Source organism: Aythya fuligula, chromosome Z (genome assembly GCF_009819795.1).
Source record: "Aythya fuligula isolate bAytFul2 chromosome Z, bAytFul2.pri, whole genome shotgun sequence".
NCBI lineage: Eukaryota > Metazoa > Chordata > Aves > Anseriformes > Anatidae > Aythya > Aythya fuligula.
This window is the reverse complement of record NC_045593.1, coordinates 82,038,518-82,058,341: the sequence shown is the minus strand read 5'-3', so window position 1 is coordinate 82,058,341 and position 19,824 is coordinate 82,038,518. Positions and strand designations below refer to the sequence as shown.

Below are 19,824 nucleotides of genomic sequence, written 5' to 3'. Positions count from 1 at the left end.
AAAAAAAAAAAAAGTATAGCATCACTACACTGCAAACCATCCCAAACTAATTTTAACTCCAGACTCCAAGTCTGATTTTGGTGATCCTTGCAGTTCATTAAAGTGACCTTTACAGCCGTTGTAGGAACAGGGTAGTCCAATAAAAAAATGAACTGTAAAGTATGCTGTCTCGCTCCTCACCAGGTACCTGCTGTGCTTTGATGCCCTGCTCCCACTGTTAGAGGTTGTCCCTTCTCCACAGGCACAGGGGTGCCTCTGACTCCCCTGTGCCCCTGCACGCTGCCTGTGCTGCCGCCAGGACCATTCAGCACCCCAAGCTCTGCCACAGACTGCAGAGATTTGGCTCTGCTTGCTCTGCAGCATGACAAGCATAAAAGGAGTCAACGAAATTCCTGGGAGTCAGAAACGTCAGGCCTGATGCAGCAGAGCATGTGGCTACAGACATAGCTGTATTTCCCGTCCACTCAAACATCTACTTGAAGAAGCACTTACTTAAAGGCTTTGAGGACCAGAAAGTTACCCGTGTCTGTGAAAGCATTTGCATTACACCAAGCCTTCATTTTGAAGATTATCTCTGCTTCTGGACATGGGTGATGCCTGTAAGCTGTGCAATCCTAGCAGTTATTACAGAATTGGGACACAGAAAGGTTTCTTCTTCTTCTTCTTTTTTTTTTTTTTTTTTTTTTTTTTTCCTTTGGTCCCAGCTCAACAAATAATCAGTTGCAGTAAAATTTGTGTATTACCATGGTAAAATGCACAGAAAAGCTTCCATAAGAAATGTTTCCGTTTAAAAGCACAGGTTGTCGCTTAGAGCTTGCTCGACCTAAAGCCTTTAGGCAAGATCCCGGTGTAGGTGTGAAAAGCCTGCTTGACATTTGCTATATTTCTACACCACGCTCAGAAATGTCCAGAGGAAAACTCCCTTGGTCTCCTGCTTTCATGTGTTTTTGTTCCAGAGTGTCTGTGCAGAAGCAGGGAGTTAATGATTCCTGCAAGACCAGCCTGCCTCACCCCTCGGCTCTGAAATACTTCCTCTGTGTGTGTTTTTTTTTTTTTTTTTGTTTTGTTTTGTTTTGTTTTTTTCAGGGGAGGAACTTTTCTTGCTCATTTATGAACTCAGATTACCGATCTATGCAAGGCGAGACTTGAGGCCTTCGATCAGAGCAGGAATATCTGCATAGCACCCACAGAGATCAGCAGAAAACCCTCCTGTTTGGCATTCCTCCCTTCTGTCTGCGAGAAGAGGGAAAGAATTTAATATTGTGGAAAGAGCAAAAGAACACAGTCAGCAGCTCACAGATGCCTTGCAGTGACCTTCACGTGGTTTCTCACTTGTCCTTCATCTCCCCTTCCCACTGTTTGTTTCAGACCATCACACATTTTATTGTGTCCGAATGTAATCTCTTCGGGTCAAGACTGTGTCTTTATTTACAGAGTTCACAGATTTGGGTGCTCAGAAACCAGCTGGAACAGTACAGCGTAGGAAACTTAGAACTGTGCAGTGAAAATGCTTTCCTGTCCGACAGGGTGTGTGCATCACCTTCCAGCTCCGCAAGCAGCCAGCAGAAATAACAGACGTGTTTATATCAAACAGACTCTATTGCTTTTATTAATCAGTGTTACACATTCAGGTTAATTAAAAAAGCTACAGTTCACAAAATGTCATCTAACTACAAGATACAAATCTAAGTTGATCCCCACTGTATCTTTGATACGCACTGTAAAAAATTTACAGCTTATTTTTTTTTGAAATACAAAAAAAAAGCTCAAACATCCTTTGTTAAGCAGTCAGTACAGCTCACAGCATTCTACCACACAGTTTTACAGAGTGTTTTAGTGCAAAGGGAAGTACAAATATAAAAATACGGAGACTTGAATTAAAAAAAAAAAAGGGGGGAGGGAAGGGAAGGGAAGGGAACAAGCAAGCAGTGGATTTAGAGATGGGTGTCTGCTATGGGGATTCTCCTAAGCTCAACAATCTGGGAGTTTGCCATGCTGCCCCCATCCTGGCTGCCGTGGCAGGATTCATTATCACTGACGCTGAGACCGGCACCTGAAACAGAGAAACCAAAAAAAGAAATAAGTAAATATAAGAATCAGTGAGGATGGGGTCCTGAAACAGAAATGGTGATATCATGTCCTGTCACAGGGCTCCTCTGCTTTATTCTTATCACTGACTGAAACCCCACGACAGTGTGGCAGGCTCTCTCCAACCGGCCAGCAATTCAGAACATTGTCAGACGTGGCTTGGTACCACCCAGAGACATTTTTTTCACAATCCCGCTGTCAGTCACTTTAATTCTCTCGGTAAATGGCACAACAGCTACTTTGGAGGTTGCCTTGAAATCACAAGGGCATAAATCAAGGCCTGGTTTAGGCCGGGTTCATGGTCTGGCTGTTAAAGTCTGGTGCTTCCAAGGATATTTTCATGAAGAATTGACTTTTAATGATATAATTTCCCTGTTAAACTATAATTCCAGCTGTTTTAATATGATTGTATTTTCAACATGAGAAAATACGCTGACTAAATATTCTTTAAACCCACATTTGGCACAAGCTGGTGTATCGTGTTTTTCTTCTACTGCGAGAGAATACTGGGCTTTGGACGATGGAAACTCCCAAAACATGTCTGGAGGAGACCTCAGGAGGACACCTTCTCCATCTTTTTCTTGCAGGAGTTCTGCTAGCTAGCAGAACTTTTTTTTTTCCCTTGGGTTGATTAGTTTGAAGTACAGACTCTTTTTATGGAATGAGCATTTTTACAGAGCTGTAGAGTGAACCCCCCAAAAATAATGGGTTGCGTTAGCATTCAGAGGATCTGGGCTTTCCATTTCTTCAGAGCTACAGGTTGGTGTACTCTGGCATGGCGATTTCAAGACAGGCTGATGTCAGACATGGTTTTCCAGCAACGACACTTACAAATAAGTAGGGAAGTTCTTCATCTGGGGCAGAAGCAGATCTGTGACTACCCTCGGTTCAAGGGATTTGCAGAGGAATGACATTTGGCTCCAAGAGCCTTCAGCAGAGTGTGCCAGTGAGGCAATGATTTCCATTTTCATACCAAAACAACATTTTCAGAAATTTCTGTGAGTTGTACAATGACCCTCTTATTTCTCTCTCAGCTGACATTCCAGGCTTGGGCTTGCTTGGCAGAAGAAAAGATAAGGGTCTGGTATACTTCTGAAGCTACCTCATAATGCTCTGTACCCCCAAATTTTCACGAGCAGAAAGTTTTTGCTTACAACCTTCTCTTCCACCACTTCCCAGGTAGGAAAGGAGTCAGGAAAAGGAGGTGTCAGTGGTGGGATGGCGTGAGGGTGCTCACTCCATGCAGGAGCTCAGGCTGGAGCCCTGCGTGCTGCAAAGAGCCTGGAGCTAGCAGAGATCCTCAGCACAGCAACCTCCAGCAACCAGTGGTCCTCGGGACATGCAGGGAATGTGCATCCACCCAAGGAGACCTGAGCTTGGCTTTGTGTCACCCTAGCTCTTTAGAGACCAGCGGCTACTGGCAGAGCATGACAGGAGTAAAGAGACATCAGTGGACAAACAGCATAATAAAGGCAAACAGATTAGGCTCTGAATCATTAAAATTCTTGTTAATAAATGTACTGAACATGATTGAGACATACTTACTCATTTAAATCTACATGCGTATTTAACCTTTTCGTTGGCTCTAATAACTAAAAGCTGTTTGAAAGTCCTGGGAAAAACAACAATTGCATGAGCTAAGTATTTGTTTTTTTTCTTATCTTCTCCAAAACTGTTTGTTTTAGAACGGAAACATGAGTGTAATAGAGAAGATAAATCTGACTGCTGTATTTGCTGTTTGGTGACAGAAGGACAAGGTAATAATAACTGTGATCTAAAGATACTTTGTGTGAAGAAACAAAAAACAATTGTAATGTTGCATCATCAACATTGGAATTCACCAAAAATATGTATTTAGGCTAAAGAGGATACAGGCTTCAGAAAGGGGAAAATGCATGGGTGAAAACATTTTAAATGGTATTATTTAAAATCTTATTTTTATATGCCCATGAACATCCAGGCTGCAGATTTTAAGGTGAACACTGAGCTGAACAGGGTTGGAAACATGTTTGTCTGGCTGGCAGCTGTACTGCACTTATTCCGTGTGGGGTATCTGCAAGGATCTTGTGCTGGTCATTACAAAAAGATCAGGTGCCAAACTGATCTGCTATCGTATCACATACATTCCTAAATGCCATATGTGCAAGCTCTGTGCAAAGCAAGGGGGATTTTTTTTTTTTTTTTCTGTTTGTTTGTTAAGGAGGTTTTGTGAGAGACTTGGCAAACCTGAGGCTGCAGTAGGCTCCTTGGGGTTTACAGCAGGCTTGTTCAGAGGCTGATCCGAAGGCAAACTTTTAGGAGCGGAGCCTTTTTAGGAATAAGAGCTGAGATGTAACCAGGATACCAGCCTACCAAACAGTCGGCAGGCTGGGAAGGGTACGACTGTTTACATGATGAAGTTTCACAGAGTTCATAGGTCTGGCTTGCTCTCAGATTAGAGCAGAATTTAAACACGACCCTATCCAAAAATGCACGTGCTCCCTGCAAGATGCTGGCGCTGGGTGGTGGGTGAGCAGCTGGGAGTACTGCTTCTCCCCGGGTTGTGAAGCAACGACTTCGTGAAAAGACACGAAATAATGAGGCCTTTCTTTTCCTTCCTTTATGTACCAAAGGACAAACTAGAAATTGAAAAGTCACAGCTTGCTTTGCAAAATCAGCAAGATCCCTCCGGTGACATCTACTGGTGAAAAGACTTCATCAGTGCATGCCACTGCGCGCTGAGCTCCAGTTGTTGGCCCTTTTGTGTTCAGATGTATCCCAAACTTTCACTAAAACCTTCCAAGTGAGGTGCAGTTTGTTTTTTAATTACTGTCGTTATATTGTGGGGGAAGTTCTCCCTCTCCTAAGCACTTCTATCTTGTTTTCTGAATAAATCATCAAGTATGTTGTATGTATAAGATGTGCTAGAAAGGAATTCTCTGCGTGCGCCATGATTATTACTTCATTTAGGGTTTGGACTTTGCAGAGATGACACCAACAGGAACCTGTAATTCTGAGAGTGAAGTTCAGATTGGGCTAAAAATGCTTTCTGTGCAGTCATGCTCAGTACCTAACTGCCAGCATATTTGTGAGCCTTCACATCACAAATGAGAAGTGAATGAATGTGCAGCCTGGCCACCCTCTCTTCCCTTTTGCTGTGCAGTGACCCTTTCGACACAGAAATGACACAGGTTGGTACAGCAGAGCAAGAACCTGGCATTCTGCCACTGTCTGCAGTTCATCTGCTCTGTGACAGTCTCATGGATGTGCCACTGAGCATCTTGCAGAATTTGAAAATTTCAGAGTTTTCTCTAACCCAGGATACCCAACACGAGATGCTTGGTTCTTAAACCAGGTACTTAACACCAAAGCTAAAAAAAAAAAAAAAAAAAAAAAAGCTGACTTTGGAGCCCCGGCTCTATGAAACTGAAAATTGTGAGCTGATTTGTATCGCATCATTATTACCATAAATGCCTATATGCGTGCTTTTTTTTCAAATTTATATGGTAGATTTTTCCAGGTATTCACATGGTGTAGAACGTTTATTGAAAATTTATCTCGCATGCCTTCTCTTGGAGCAAAAACACACTGAGATTACAGAGGTGGCAATACCCCGTTGATACTGTCCAATGCCCATTTGGAAATTACCACGTGCCCAGCTAGTGCTCTCAGCTCCAGGTTTGCCACACTTTGCCTTCACATCTCGCCCAAAGGAAAGATTTGGTTTTATGCATCGCTGGCGGTGGGGAACGGGAGCATTTGTGGTAGGTGGGAACGTGGATGGAAGCTGAGAGCCCAGCAAAGCTATTGTGCATTCATGGTGTTTATGCTTTGGAGTAAAGCTGATGGACAGCTTGCTGACTGGGGACAGATTCCATCTGTGTTTAATTTGTTGGTTCAGTTTTTAACTCCCCAGACCTAACCAACACCAAGTTCCCCAGGGAATCACGGGGAATAGCCGGCTTTAGCCTACAGATGTCTGCAACACACCACTCTGAGACAACCTGAGAGAAAACGGTCTCATTAAACTGCCTATCAGTATAGACCTTGTGAAAGAAATCAGGTAAAATGAAACCTAGTCCAAAATAACAGCGCTTTCAGAGTTAACTAGTGCAATTAGCAGTGTCTAACTAGCAAATAATTATCCTTCTCAGTAGAAGCTAAGCCTTTCATACATGATTGAAGCCATACATGAAATATAATAAATCATTTAAACCAAACTAACAACCATCCAGGAAATAAATAAATAAATAGATAGATAGGTGAATAAATAAATAAATAAGCTTTAGCAAAGGATTCCCAGAGTATAAGGGCTGAGGTGATATAGTAACCACAGTGAATCATGAATCTTTATTCCTATACAGACTTGAACATATTTGATGAAAAGGAGTAATTAATTGCTAAGACATCTCGAGGCTTTATGACCTATGAAGTCCAGCTTTTGGATTTCTTACACTAAATAAAAAATCCCATGGCCATGTAACACAAGGTTTGCATAAAGCTAGCGTAACAGCTGGGTACATGACTGCATATTGCTGTCCACATCATCTGCTGGGGACACCGTTGTGTGCCTTCACCTGATCCAGCCCGTCGTTCAGGTTAATCTGTAATTTGGGCCAGTGCTAATGATTATGGCACGGAGGGCTAAGTGCACGGTTCCGTGACATGTCTCTTCAGCGGCTGGGCCAACTGTGCCACTGCATCTCTTTGTGGGGCTGTGCTGCCAACCGCAAATTACAGCTGCAAGTTGAAGGAGAAAGGTGTGCAGAGGGATTTCTTTGATTATATTTTTTCCAGCTGCATCATTTCAGCCACCCTTTATCAGTACCACCAAGTGTGGCCAGCTGCAGGCAAGGGTGGGGCAGGAGGACTGGGAAGGAGATTTTAGCTTTGCTGACAGCAAAACAGATCTGCGATTATGCCCTCATTCACACTGATCCGAGCTGCCAGATTAACAGTGAGCATAAATTAAAGGAGCCTTCAGACAGCTCGGCACTGCACGAGCAGAAAGGACAGGAAGGCAGAAAGACATTTCTGCACATCTCTCTGCTAATCAGCGCTGATCCTCAGCCAGCCTCAGGAGTGGGAGCTAATACCCGAGCACTGCTCAGGCTGAGTTGGGTGAGGAGTGTTAAAAACAGCTAATGTGGTGCAAAAGTGCCCATCCCTGCTCCTCCAGGAGCTCGCCTGCTTTCAGATAAGGAATTCTCAGCTGCAATTAAGCACAGCCTAACGAGGTGGAGGAGCAGTCCAGGCAAGACACCTCTGACCTGTGATGGGGCTGGGGCTGGTGCTCTGAGCAGAGGCAGCAGGCCGACCGTGGGGTGGCCCGGGGAGAGGAAGAGGGTGGGGGAGAGGAAGGAGAGGGAGAGGAAAAGGAAGAGCAGAACTCTGTGACCTGAGTCACTGCGGTTTCGTGTGAGAACAAATAGCGACACAAGAGAGGAAGGAGAAATGTGCAGCCGGGGGGTCGGGGGCAGGCTCCCAGCAGTGGCTGTGAGCTTAAACCACAGCATAAATTCCCTTCAGACCACGCTCCGTGAATGCCCTAACAGCATAAACCCATGCTGAAACACAGAAATCCCTCTTCCCTTATCCCTTATCCTCTTATCCCTTCTCATTGCTTCCATGCCGTCTCCTGCCCGCTGCCACCAGAAGCACCTCGATCCCTTGGACATGCACTGAACTGAGCTTGAGGGCAGGTTTGACTAGTAATAGCAAAACACAAGTATGATTTCCAGTTTCAGAGAAACTCACAGGTTTGTGTTTTTAAAGCACGTGTTGAGAAGCAGCTTGTATCTAAGGCTGTAGCTGATAAACATTTACTTGGTGGTTAAAGCTGCTCTAACCTCAGTATCTTCTCGGTTCAGCTTGTTCGAACGTATGTAGGGATGGAACTAGCTGAGGTAACTGGTTTTGCTTAGATACAGTCTTTTTTTTTGCCCTGTAACATCACTAGGGACACAGTTTTGGTGCAAGAATAGGCACTGGGGCAAAAGGGACAGGTTCTAGCTGAACGAGTAATGTAAACAGAAGTGTTTTCCTCAGATTGTGCCCTGAGGTCTCCACTTCAAATCTTAAGAGCTTCAAAAGCCTCACAAGAACAAATTATAATACCAATATAAATATTAAAGAAGATAATAGTAAAAGTTAGGAAAAAAAAAAAAAAAAAAAAAAAGAAGGTTCTAAACCTACTTCTTTTAGAAGGATCAAAACCAAATGAAGTTGGGGTGGAGCTTGAAGTTTTATTAAAAAATTATCAGATGCTAAAAAAAGTTGTGGTGAGTTATGTTAACCATGCCTTTTAACTACTGTTGTTGACTAGTTTGCTCTTCATGATTTAAGATTCAGCCTTTCACCGTGCACAGCATTTACCCCAGTGAATAGGGCGGCTGATGTCAACTGCCTGCCTCAGTACTAACCACCGTGTGAAGCAGTGGGAGTGCTGAATTTGAGTGGCTTGCTATGTTGTTAACATCCTGTGAATCCCCTAGTTTCTGTCACAATATCCTGAAAGGCGTATAAAACTGAAAGCTATCACTTTGGTATGTAAAACCAGGTTTGCACCTGTAAGGTTATGCACCCAGATTTAAGCAAGTCTTGCCCCAAATCTTTAACTGCATAGCAGAGTATGAGTGACCTGCAAAGTGTCCAGGAAAATCAATACGTAAAACACAAATTTTGTTACTATCTTATTTCCCAGCTCTAGCCCAGTTATGAATAATCCAGTTATTTTCATCATTTGAAGAGTTTTCTGCTATGGAGGCTGGCCTAAGCGATAAAGCCTTGTGAATGTGCTGAATAAAGCTCTCTTCATTATCATTCCCAGTCCTCCACCCAGTTTGACTGTTTTTAGTGCTGTCACTGAGGGGAATTACTGGTAAAGTATCGGAGTGCTCAACCTGCTGATTTAGACAATACCTCAGTGTTGCCCCTTGCAAGAATCCCGGGGGCTCAATAGCTTGGTGAGGCTGTCCTCTGGTATTTCACCCATGCCTACAGGGGGGGGGCTTGGGCTAGCATCTGCTAGATCTTATCGGGTGACACTCCTCAGTCTTTCTGGTCTTCTTATCAAGTGTTCTCATATTTATCTTTGAATCAGGTTTTGCTTCATTTCTTCCACCTCAGGCCATGCCTGGCTGCCTATTTATGTCATCGTTTGAATATCCTAAAGTTTCACTGGTTGGGTGGGTGAGAGAGCAGAAGAGCAATCCCTCACCAAGGGTAAAGCTGGGGATTTTGAAGACTTTATCTCTAAGGCCATAGTGAAGACTGGCTACAAATGGGTTTTTTTGCAGGTGTAGTTTGAGCGAGGACACCCAGAGTGGCCTCCCACAGGCTTTTTTCTCCAGCAGCATTGTGTGCTCATCGCAGCTGGTGGTTGTGTTCTATCTAGCTTATTTTTCCAGCATACATCATTTTTTTCAGGCCTAAATGCATTTTTTGACACTGTGGAATACAAATATTTTGTCCTACACTTTTGGGAGCATCGGTATTCATGCAATTATGTTTTTTTTCTTGCAACCATACACATAAAATGAAGATCAGCAACATACACATACTCTGCAGAACAACTCAAAAAAGAAGGGAACAGAAGACAAGATGGACAGTCTCTAGAGTCAGCAAGCTAGCTGTTTAGGAACTTGTGAAAAAATGTCAGAGCCTCCAATCTGCTGCTACTTTCTGTAGATCTGTGTATCATCATGACTCAAAGCATATTTTTGCAGAGTCCTTCACTGATAGGGATAGATTGTCTGCACAATATTTTTAGTTCATAGAATAACAGTCCAAGACAAAACAATTTCAGATGATGTTTTCGCTGGTAATCAGATTAAATTAACAGCAATTGGATCTCATCAAAGGGCGACACAATTAGAGTGAAGAATAGCACAACAATCTTTGAGGAACAAGAAGAGGAGTCACTCACCAGTCTTTAAAGCAAATATTAGGTCATCAAACTCCTGTGATTCCTCATCAGCAACCAATGAGCTGTTACTAAATCCTCCAGAAGGGTGGAAAACATTGCCGTTTTGTGGACTCTGCTTAAAGGAAGCACTAGCTTGACTGGCAGGCTGCAAAGACGCCCTCTCCCAGTCTGCTGGCACCTGTAAAGTTTAGAAAGACATAGAAATGCAGTAACCATCGAAGTTGCACTATATAAATGATTTACATGCCTGCTATATTGAGATAACAAACTGGAACGTACAACCAGAGTCAAATTCAAGATCAGGAGATTTGGAGCCAGCTATTCTGTCACTTCTGTGGTGAACAAGGTATCCTAATTTGAATAATAAATAAGTACATATATACAAAAAAACTCAATTACAAGTAATTTAATCTTGTGCTTGTGACATCTGCCCTACATGTCTCAAACATCTTGCTTTTTCTGAACGTTAGCCCCTGCTACGGAGAACTTTTAAGTAAAAGCACTGAATGACTACAGTCACAATATGCTCTCTCTCCTCTCTTTGAAGGTGCTGGTGTACAGCCTGACAGTTTTGACATCAACCTTGCTATATTTCCTCTGCCACTTCATTCTGAAGTGGAGCTGCACAAAAAATCAGAATTGCAGTTCATGACAAAAAGGTGTGGTGTTTTGTTTTTTTTTTTTTTTGGGGGGGGGGGGGTTGGGAGGAATCTATCTCCTCCATAATTGTGAGGCAAATCCATAATATTGAACTCTAAAAACATATATTCTATGACAATCAAAATATATTTTGATTATATCAACAAGTTCCCTTCCAACCCAAGCCACTCTATGGTTCTATGAATACAGAGGGTTGCCACATAGATCTGAGAGGCTATGCTGTCTAGTAATCCAGGGAGTCAGGCACCACCTTAAGTGACATTATGAGATGCCTAATACATTTAGCAGGCTGCCAGGAGGCAGCTGAAGAGCTTTACCATCCCAACAAATCTACAGTCAAGCAGGTAGAGAAAAGGGCAAAAAGAAATGCCAGCTGAGCAGCTTGGTTTATGCAAAAAAAAAAATAAAATAATAATAATTGCTATGCAAATTACTATGACACATTGCTTCAAAACAATTTGATTCCATTAAATCAGCTGGAAATTCTTCATCTCCATCAACACGCCAATGTACCTAGCAGCAAAAGTCACCTTGGTTTACTACAGGTAGTGAAAAAGAGATACTCTCCAGTTCCAGCAATGAAGGAATTGAAAATCATTGCCCTCAAAATTTCCAGAGATTTCACACACCATGACGTTGGAAAATTAGTGACTTAAAACTCATCTAAGCCCTATGGCGAGCTGAAAGAAATGGCTTGATATTTTGATTCTTTGTGATCTACTTCTGACAACACTTTAACCAATCTGCACAACAAACTGAAGACCCAAGTAGAAAAGGGAAATTCCGTAGATGGGATGCTACCAGCGACTTGTAAGCTACACGAATATCACCATGGCTACGTATAACATTTCTTGTGGCAAAAAGAAACATTCCCCCCTATTTCTGGGTGCCTAACCACAAATAAATAAATAAATAAATATAAAATTTGAAAACAAGAGAGAAAAAAAATAAAAAGGGAATTATAGTAATGTGGTGGCTTTACTCAGGTGGGCAGCCGAGCTCCACCACAACCGCTCTCTCACTCCCCCTCTCCTCAGAGAGGAAGGGGGAGAAAATACAACACAGAGAACTCGAGGTTTGAGATGAGAAAGGTTTAATTAAAGGGAAAGGGAATGGGGAGGAAAAAAAGAAACAAAAGAAACAATCAGTCCGCGTGGAAGCACAGAGAGAGGGAAAAAAAATGTTCTCTACTTCCCATCAACGAGTGATGTTCGGCCATGTCCTGGGAAGCAGGGCCTCAAAACGCGTAGTGGTTGTTCAGGAGGAACAGCCCCCTCCCCCACGAGAGCCCCCTTTTTATTGCTGAGTGTGGCATCAGGTGTTATGGAATATCCCTTTGGTTGGGTTAGGTCAGCTGCCCTGGCGATGTCCCCTCCCCATCACTTGCCCACCCCCAGCCTGCTGGCTCTTGGGGGCTTGGAAGGAGTCCTGATGCTGTGCCAGCACTGTGCAGCAAGAGACACAACACTGGAGTGATATCAGTGCTGTTCCAGCTCTGAGTGCAGAGCACAGCACTGTGTGGGCTGCTGCAGGGAAAAGGTGACTCCAGCTCAGACAGACCCAACACAAATAATTAGCATCTCATTCACTTAACATTAGCAGCACCACTCAAAACTCCACATACATTTTCAATTTACAAGGCAATGACTTTAGAGCACTGTTACCTCTTCCATAGCACTGATGAGGTTCTGAGTGGACTTGCTGATCTCCCCACCTGCAGCTGGCAAACCACTGCCATGTGTAAAGAAAGCAGATCCTGGAGTTGTATGTCCATTCATGTCTACAGTATAACTTGCTTTCACAGGACAACAAAGTTGATTGTGCAGGATAAAATACACCACAAAGACGTAAAGACCCTGGGACATGGGGAGAGGAAAAGAACATCAGTGTCTGAAATGAAGGAAGCTTATAACAGATTTTGAATGTGGTCACAGCAAGGTCCTCTGCTGTGATAGATGCTGGCCCTTACACCATCGACCCATGCCACTAAGGGCTGCAGCCAGTTTCTCTGGCATGTAGAAGATGGCACTGTCAGTCAGAGACCTGGAAATTAAAAGTAAGTCCCGTGGCCTCCAGGTAAACATTCTGTCCCCATCCCATCATTGTCATAGAAAGTGAACAGTCATAGAAAATGGTTATTTGGTTAAACCCACATAGTTGCAAGGCAAATCCAACTTCACAACAACAACAAAAAAGTTGAGATTTACAGCTGTCATAATAGTGAAAATGTGGTTATGGGCTGCATTTACAATAGGATTTGGCTGCTGGTCCCCAGCCACATTTTTTTTTTAACTTTCTTACTGAGCTGTTTGCTCTTTACACTTTTGCCCCAGCTTCAGTCTCATGCAAACTGTACTGCTGCTGTGAGAGAGACCAAGTTGTAGCTATAAATTATGTTCTCTATGATACCCACTAATTCAACACTGTCTTTCATCTGTGATTGCTATAAAGGCTCTACTGTATGTCTCTGCAATTCTGCTTTAAAACTTGCTAATTTTGACCTTTAGGCTTAGCCAAGAAGAGTATTATAACCATGTCTTTTGTTTGCATAGAAATTCAGTGATTGAACTTTTGACTATGAAATCTTCCTTTTTCTCTAATTATTAAATTGCACTAATACTGCGGGGGAAAAAATCCATTTTGATTAATGAGCCAACCAAGTTAATAATTAATAAAGAAGGGGTTAACCAGAAGTGTGCATAAAGAAAACCTCAGGATTGTTGATTACTGCAGTACAGTTATGCTTGCCTTGTTTTTTGTGTTTCACGTTGTCCTATAAACCCCTGAAACCAATTGTACTAAACAGAACAATTTATTGGAAAGGAGCCCACTAGCATGACAGTAATAACTGGGATTATAAATAGTAAGGAGTTTCATCTAATTATATTTGGGAATTCCTAATGGAAGGAACTTTGAATGTATGTTGAGACTGCAAATACCCAAGATATACGCTCATCACAAATTCCTATAAAACAGGCAACATAAACAATGTTTCATGGACCACAGATTCATAATTTCTAATGCCAAAACTATATGACAAAACGGTCTGTAATAGCAGTTCGGTCCGAAGTGACACATAGCAGAAGCTAATGGGATTCAGTGGGAATTCAATCTCAGCTGGTGAACTCTGCAAATGCTCTCATACAGCTGCTATAAGCACAGACAGCTATATTGCTCTGCAAGTGCAGTTTTCTTAAAATAGCAAACAGGAAAACAAAAGTGTTGAAACTGATTCTTTTAAAAAAAAAGTTGGCAACTTTTCCAGATTTATTTATTTATTTATTTTTGTCATGAGGATTTGGAGTGCTTCACTGAGACTTGAGACTTGCAAAGGGACATTATTTCTGATATATGTAAATACATTCCAAAAAAATGATGCAAACACACATTGCACTTAAGAGACACTAAAAAGGGACTAAAATGTCCTTTCATTCTATAAACAAATCCAAGGACTCTCATGTAGGTCAAGCATAATGGGTCCAGCAAGTGGATTTCTTTTAATATCAGTCGCTCGATGGATGTGAAAAGGGTAAGAATTCCAAGAAGAGCGGACAGCGGTGCTGACAGTAAACTCCTGGTTTCAGAACAGATTCTGGCACTTCCACCTCTCAGGACCTGGCCATAAGAGGTGCATACACATTTTAAGTGGTTTTGTATTTTTCAAGAAAACCCATTAACAGCAAACTCTGCACGGCCATCTTTCAGAACCAGAGGGACACAGGCACCATGGAGGAAGGCTGATGCTGTGTCACACGCCTGTGCAGCCCTGAGTGCAGATACTCACTCCCAAAACAAACCCAGAACACAGCACTGAAATTACTTCTTCAACTTCGATTTAATTCTGTGTGCTCCAGACAGTGCTGTTCCTGTGGAAATATGGCTATGCCAGAACCACAAAAGGTGTTTTGACAGCCAAAGCACCCTTTGTACCCCATCCTTCCACCTGCTGTCACTACTTCTGCCCGCTCTGCCAGGATGCAGACCTTCCTTATCCTGGAGGCAGGAGCCAGCACCGCGCAGATGCATCGGCTCCCAGCTGGCGCCTCTCGTTTCACTCCTGCTGCAGCCCTCGTTTCATTAATCTAGATTTAGAGAGAGGCTGATCAGATGTGATCCGTGGAGTTCAGATTGTATATTAACCTTCTCTTGTTTCATAGTAATACACTCCTGTTGCAGGGGAGTAGGCATCAATCACAGAGTAATTTACCAGTTACCCACAGCATGCATTTTCCAGTTAAAGGTACGCAGACACCATCCTGTCAGGCCAGGCCCAGTAACGAGCTGCAGGGAGAAGACCAACAGGGACCCGGGGCTCTGTGTGGAATGATCTTCTGCCATCCCCCAGGCAGCTCCTGAATTGGGGCCTGAGAAGGAATTTCAGCGTCTGTGGCTCAGAGAAGTCTTACGTGTTGATGCTGAGGCTGCTCCTCTGAGTCCTTCCGTAATGAGGGGGATGTTGTTTGACTGTTCTAAGGTCAGGAGGAGACACAGGCAGGTAGCTAACAGAAGCACAAATTGCTTTGCTCCCACCCTTGCAAAGTGTTATGGCACGGACTTACAGACAGCAGCTTATGAAAATATTGTATCTAAGAAAACCAACACTCCTAAGCAGGTTATACGTGTGTATATATATCACTTACACAGGAACTGCACCGCTGTGTAGATGACTACTTGCTTAGGTGGAAAAAGGATGGATCCTTCTCTGACCCATACTACTGTTCAGATCTACAGAATCATAGAGTCATTATGGTTGGAAAAGCCCTCCAAGCTCATCTGGTCCAACCATCCCCCTGCCACCAATGTCACCCACCAAGCCATGTCCCCAAGCACCACGTCCAACCTTTCTTGAACACCCCCAGGGACAGTGACGCCACCACCTCCCTGGGCAACCCGTCCCAGTGCCTGACTGCTCTTTCTGAGGAGAAATGTTTCCTCATTTCCAACCTGAGCCTCTCCTGGTACAGCTTGAGGCCATTCCCTCTAGTCCTATTTTTACCTGTGAGAAGAGGCCGACCCCCAGCTCCCCACACCTTCCTTTCAGGGAGCTGTAGAGAGCAATGAGCTCTGCCCTGAGCCTTCTCTTCTCTAGACTAAACACCCCCAGTGCCCTCAGCCGCTCCTCACAGGACTTGTGCTCCAAGCCCTTCACCAGTTTTGTTGCCCTTCTCTGGACATGCTCCAGGGCCTTGATGTCCTTCTTGTAGTGAGGGGCCCAAAGCTGAACACAGCACTCAAGGTGCGGCCTCACCAGAGCAGAGTACAGGGGGACAAACATCAAGAAAATGTGCTTTGTGGAGATGAGGTCCTGTGTGCCATTGTTGTGGTTTCGTGTGAAGTATCCAAAGGAGTTTATGGTCTTACTCTCGCGACTCTGCATCTCTGTCAGAAACCATTATGTGTGAATTTTGGGAAATCAAAACAAGACAACGGTTCTGCCCAAACAACACTGAGCTACCGTAGTCATAAGCACAAAGATGCCATGGATCACCCCATATTGATTGGTGCTTATTTTAGCACCAGCAGCTACCAGATTGTTTACTTTGCACGAGCACAGGAAGCATGCACACATCTCTGCTGTCAGTCCAACCACAACTTCTACAGTCTTAATGTGTTTTTTCAAAAGCACTAGTTTGAGAAGTGCATTGTCCTTCATTATACTTTCGATGTTCTATGTTTGTTTTAACCTCATCGTTTAATACTGCAAAAATAGACCTAAAGTACAATGAAAACAAGGCTGTTGGCACTGTACTGTCTGTTTCACTGTATCTGTCATGACTGTCTTTGGCCATTCACACCAATCACAGAATTATAAAATCACAGAATGGTTTGGGTTGGAAGGGACCTTAAAAATCATCCAATGCCACCCAGGGCCCCATGCAGCCTGGCCTTGGGCACTGCCAGGCAGCCACAGGTCCTCTGGGCAGCCTGGGCCTGGGCCTCATCACCCTCAGTTAGTAAAGATTGGAGTAGATGACCTTAGAGGCCTTTTCCAACCTGAATGATTTTATGATTCTCTGATTTAATGTTTCTATGATTCAATCTTGTTTTGGATTTACAATAGATACTTGACCATCCTGATTGCCTCCTATGATACAGTGACTGATTTAGTGGAGGGGTGGTGGTGGATCACATTTGCTTTGACTTTCACAATTCTTTTAACACTGCCCCCCTCATCATTCTGGTATTCAGGTCAGGACATTGTAGTCTACATGGATAAAGTACCACATCTATAAAAACTTGACCAAGTCCAGTGGAGGGCCACCAAAATGGTCAGGGGATGAAGCATGTGCCCTGGGATGTCATGTTGAGGGCACTGGGCTTGTTTAAAGTGCAGAAGGCTTGGAGAGGACTTAATAGACATTAACTGCTATTAGTCTTCCAATTAACAAAAGGTGGTTTCCAAGAAGACAGGGATGAGAAGAATGAGATATACTGGTCCTATGTTGAAATAGGGCAGGATCCAGCTGCATATAAGAAAAATCTATTACAAGGATAATTAAGTACTGGAACAAAGAGACCAAATAAACTGAGAGGAACCCATTCTCAGAGGCCTAAGCCCTACCTGTGAATTCAGCGTGGACCCTGCTTTGACCAGATCAGGTTAGACCAGAAAACATCCCTAGGGTCCTTCTAAGCTGAGTAATTCTCCAAATCTGTAGCAGCCACAGAACTCACAGGAACACAAAAATAATTGCTTCCATTAATCACGCAGGGTCTTGAACCAAGCACAGAATAACCACATTCAAAGGTCAAGATCACCGGCTTACAGCTTTTGACTGTTGTGGCTATGAGTGTTATTTAAAAGTACTGCTACTTCCAACCTTATTTTCAACTGAAAAGCATATGATGGCAAGATAAGATCTAATTTTACCGTGTGACCTTTGTAGGTAATATTACTCTACCTGTCTTTTTATCCTTAGTTTCAACATGGTCAGGAGTTGCACAGATTCACTTGCACAGATTCAGTTGTACAGATTCTCCCAAATATTCAATGCTGATATTGCATGATAATTTTTTTGGTCTCTAGTTATTCCCTCTTTATGTTGTCCATAGGAGGAGAAGGGAGGTTCTTCTGGGAGGGCTTGATGCATGAATGTGTGTGATGGGAATTCTCAAATACAACAACTTGATTTATTTACTCTGTAGAGGGGTAGTTGCAAGAAGCTGGTAAATTAAGGATAAACTCCCATAGCTGTCAATAAAGTGGCAAAATAAATTTTACTGTTCCATGAGATCACATGCAGATCTGATAGACTGATCCACAGAAAGCCTTCATTGTGCATTTGATGCCCATATTCTCTCTATTTCTATCTTCATATTCTAATTTTGCAGGTTCCAAGATTGCAATATATCTAAATTTGGCAGTTGAGAGAACTTTGCTAATAATAATAGGAAAGGATACATCAGACTGTATCAACAAATCTCTTCTTCATCTCCTTTTAACACACTGAAGAAAAAAAAAAAAAAAAAGATGCGTACTGTCTCCCATAATTTTAAATTGTCTTGTAAGATAGAGGACTTTTACTGGTTTAAAAAGCACAAACACACCAAGGCTTACCAAGGCTTTCTATTATTTTTACTATTATTTTTTTCTGGTGTATACTTCTCATATACTTCATACATATCATAGTTCTCTCACATGTATTTTCATCTGTGGCTGAGATATTCTGTCCTGAAATTGCAAAACTTCATCTTTTCCAAGGAGAATTATATTCAGATAATGTGATCTATTTTAGAGAAATGGCATTTCTATTAATAAAACTAAAGAATCTGTGCAGGACCTCTGGACAAGAAATGTCATTTGAACAACCCTAGCTCCTGAAACTACTTCAGTGTTTATCATCACTAACAGAAATTTAGTGCACTCTATATATGTATAATTTACTTCATACTTTAATTATAAAAAATACTTAATCACTAACATTTATTTAATAAATCACAAAAAGTTGATTTTTCCAAAAGAGACTTTTTGTGTGTGTGTGAAATCAAGGCTCATAAGGAAAGATAGTAGCGTGTGTTACACCATGGAAAGACCTCTTTGTCCATCTTGGATCATTTCTTTCCTACTATGTAGCCTTAGATCACCATGGCTACAACATCACTATTGTTTTCAAAGTTACACATTTATTGGTGCCAGGTGGTAAAACAACGACAAATCGCACAAACAGATATCTCCTCCAAATGAGGAGTTATCTTTACTCAGATCAGCTTTTGAGATTAGCTGTCTGTAGTCACCATAGAGGAATTTCTGCATGATGGCTTGTGCTTTGGTTAGTTTCACTGCAGTTTTATTAATCTTATCAGGGTGAGATTTAATCTTATTCTCTGTCTGGACTATGCCAATTTACTCTTGGCAACTGATCTTAGAAAGTCCTTTGCTTGTCAGTTTAATGGTCAGGCCCCCCCTCTTCTCTGCTGCTCGTAATTTTTTGGGGGCCACATGTGCTGTTGCCACTCTGGGTGGCAGTGTCTTGTTGGGTGCTTTGGCACCTTAATGCCTTAGCTGTCTTCTTGTGAACTACCCTGGGGATTTCACTAATTTACTGGAACTTCTTACGCTCTGGACTTCTGTTTTCTCACGTCGTTTTCCATCATTGGCCAGTCAAAGCCTGCTTTGGATTAACACTGACTTACGTAACAGTGCCTACTGCTTTTGGGAAAATTACTGGTCTGATTAATCCTGATAATTTGCATGTTTTGCCATGTTCAAGAAATTAGAATTTACATAGCAAGAGATGACTCACAATGTTGAAAGAACCACTTTCAGGAAATCATGATCAAGGCCATTGTACAATGCATGGTATATATTTGATGTTGTCTTTCCTAATCTGTTTTGGAAAAAAATTAGCCATGGAACTGAATATACTTATACACATCATTAATGCTTACCAGCCGACACAGGAAAAACATACATAATTCTCTACTTCTCCAAGTTGCAAGGCTAAAAATGATAAATCCTATGCACAGCACTTTTGTGCATGTTTGGATATTAAAAAACAGACTTTAAAGTACATGTTATTTTTCCATATCTTTATCATCCACATTTTCTTTGAGAACAGCTTGAAGATCTTTTATTGGTGTCATGATGACAGAAGTATCATCTTAGTCACATGATACTATATCCTAAGCCATCGCATAACATCTCCCACTCACAGCTCTCCAGAAATATT

At 42.4% G+C, this 19,824-nt stretch overlaps 1 protein-coding gene across 1 annotated transcript in view; it reads right to left on the bottom strand.

The window, feature by feature from the left end:
• Window positions 1–1,899: 1,899 nt before the first annotated feature.
• ADGRV1 (adhesion G protein-coupled receptor V1) overlaps window positions 1,900–19,824 on the bottom strand; it is a 286,177-nt gene continuing 268,252 nt past the window's right edge. Inside the window, exons 88-90 of the mRNA XM_032206748.1 lie at window positions 12,319–12,510; window positions 9,995–10,172; window positions 1,900–2,053 (exon numbers count right to left, since the gene is read on the bottom strand). Coding sequence (XP_032062639.1) covers window positions 1,935–2,053; window positions 9,995–10,172; window positions 12,319–12,510 — 489 coding nt within the window. The 3' untranslated portion in view covers window positions 1,900–1,934. The remainder of the gene's footprint in view (window positions 2,054–9,994; window positions 10,173–12,318; window positions 12,511–19,824) is intronic.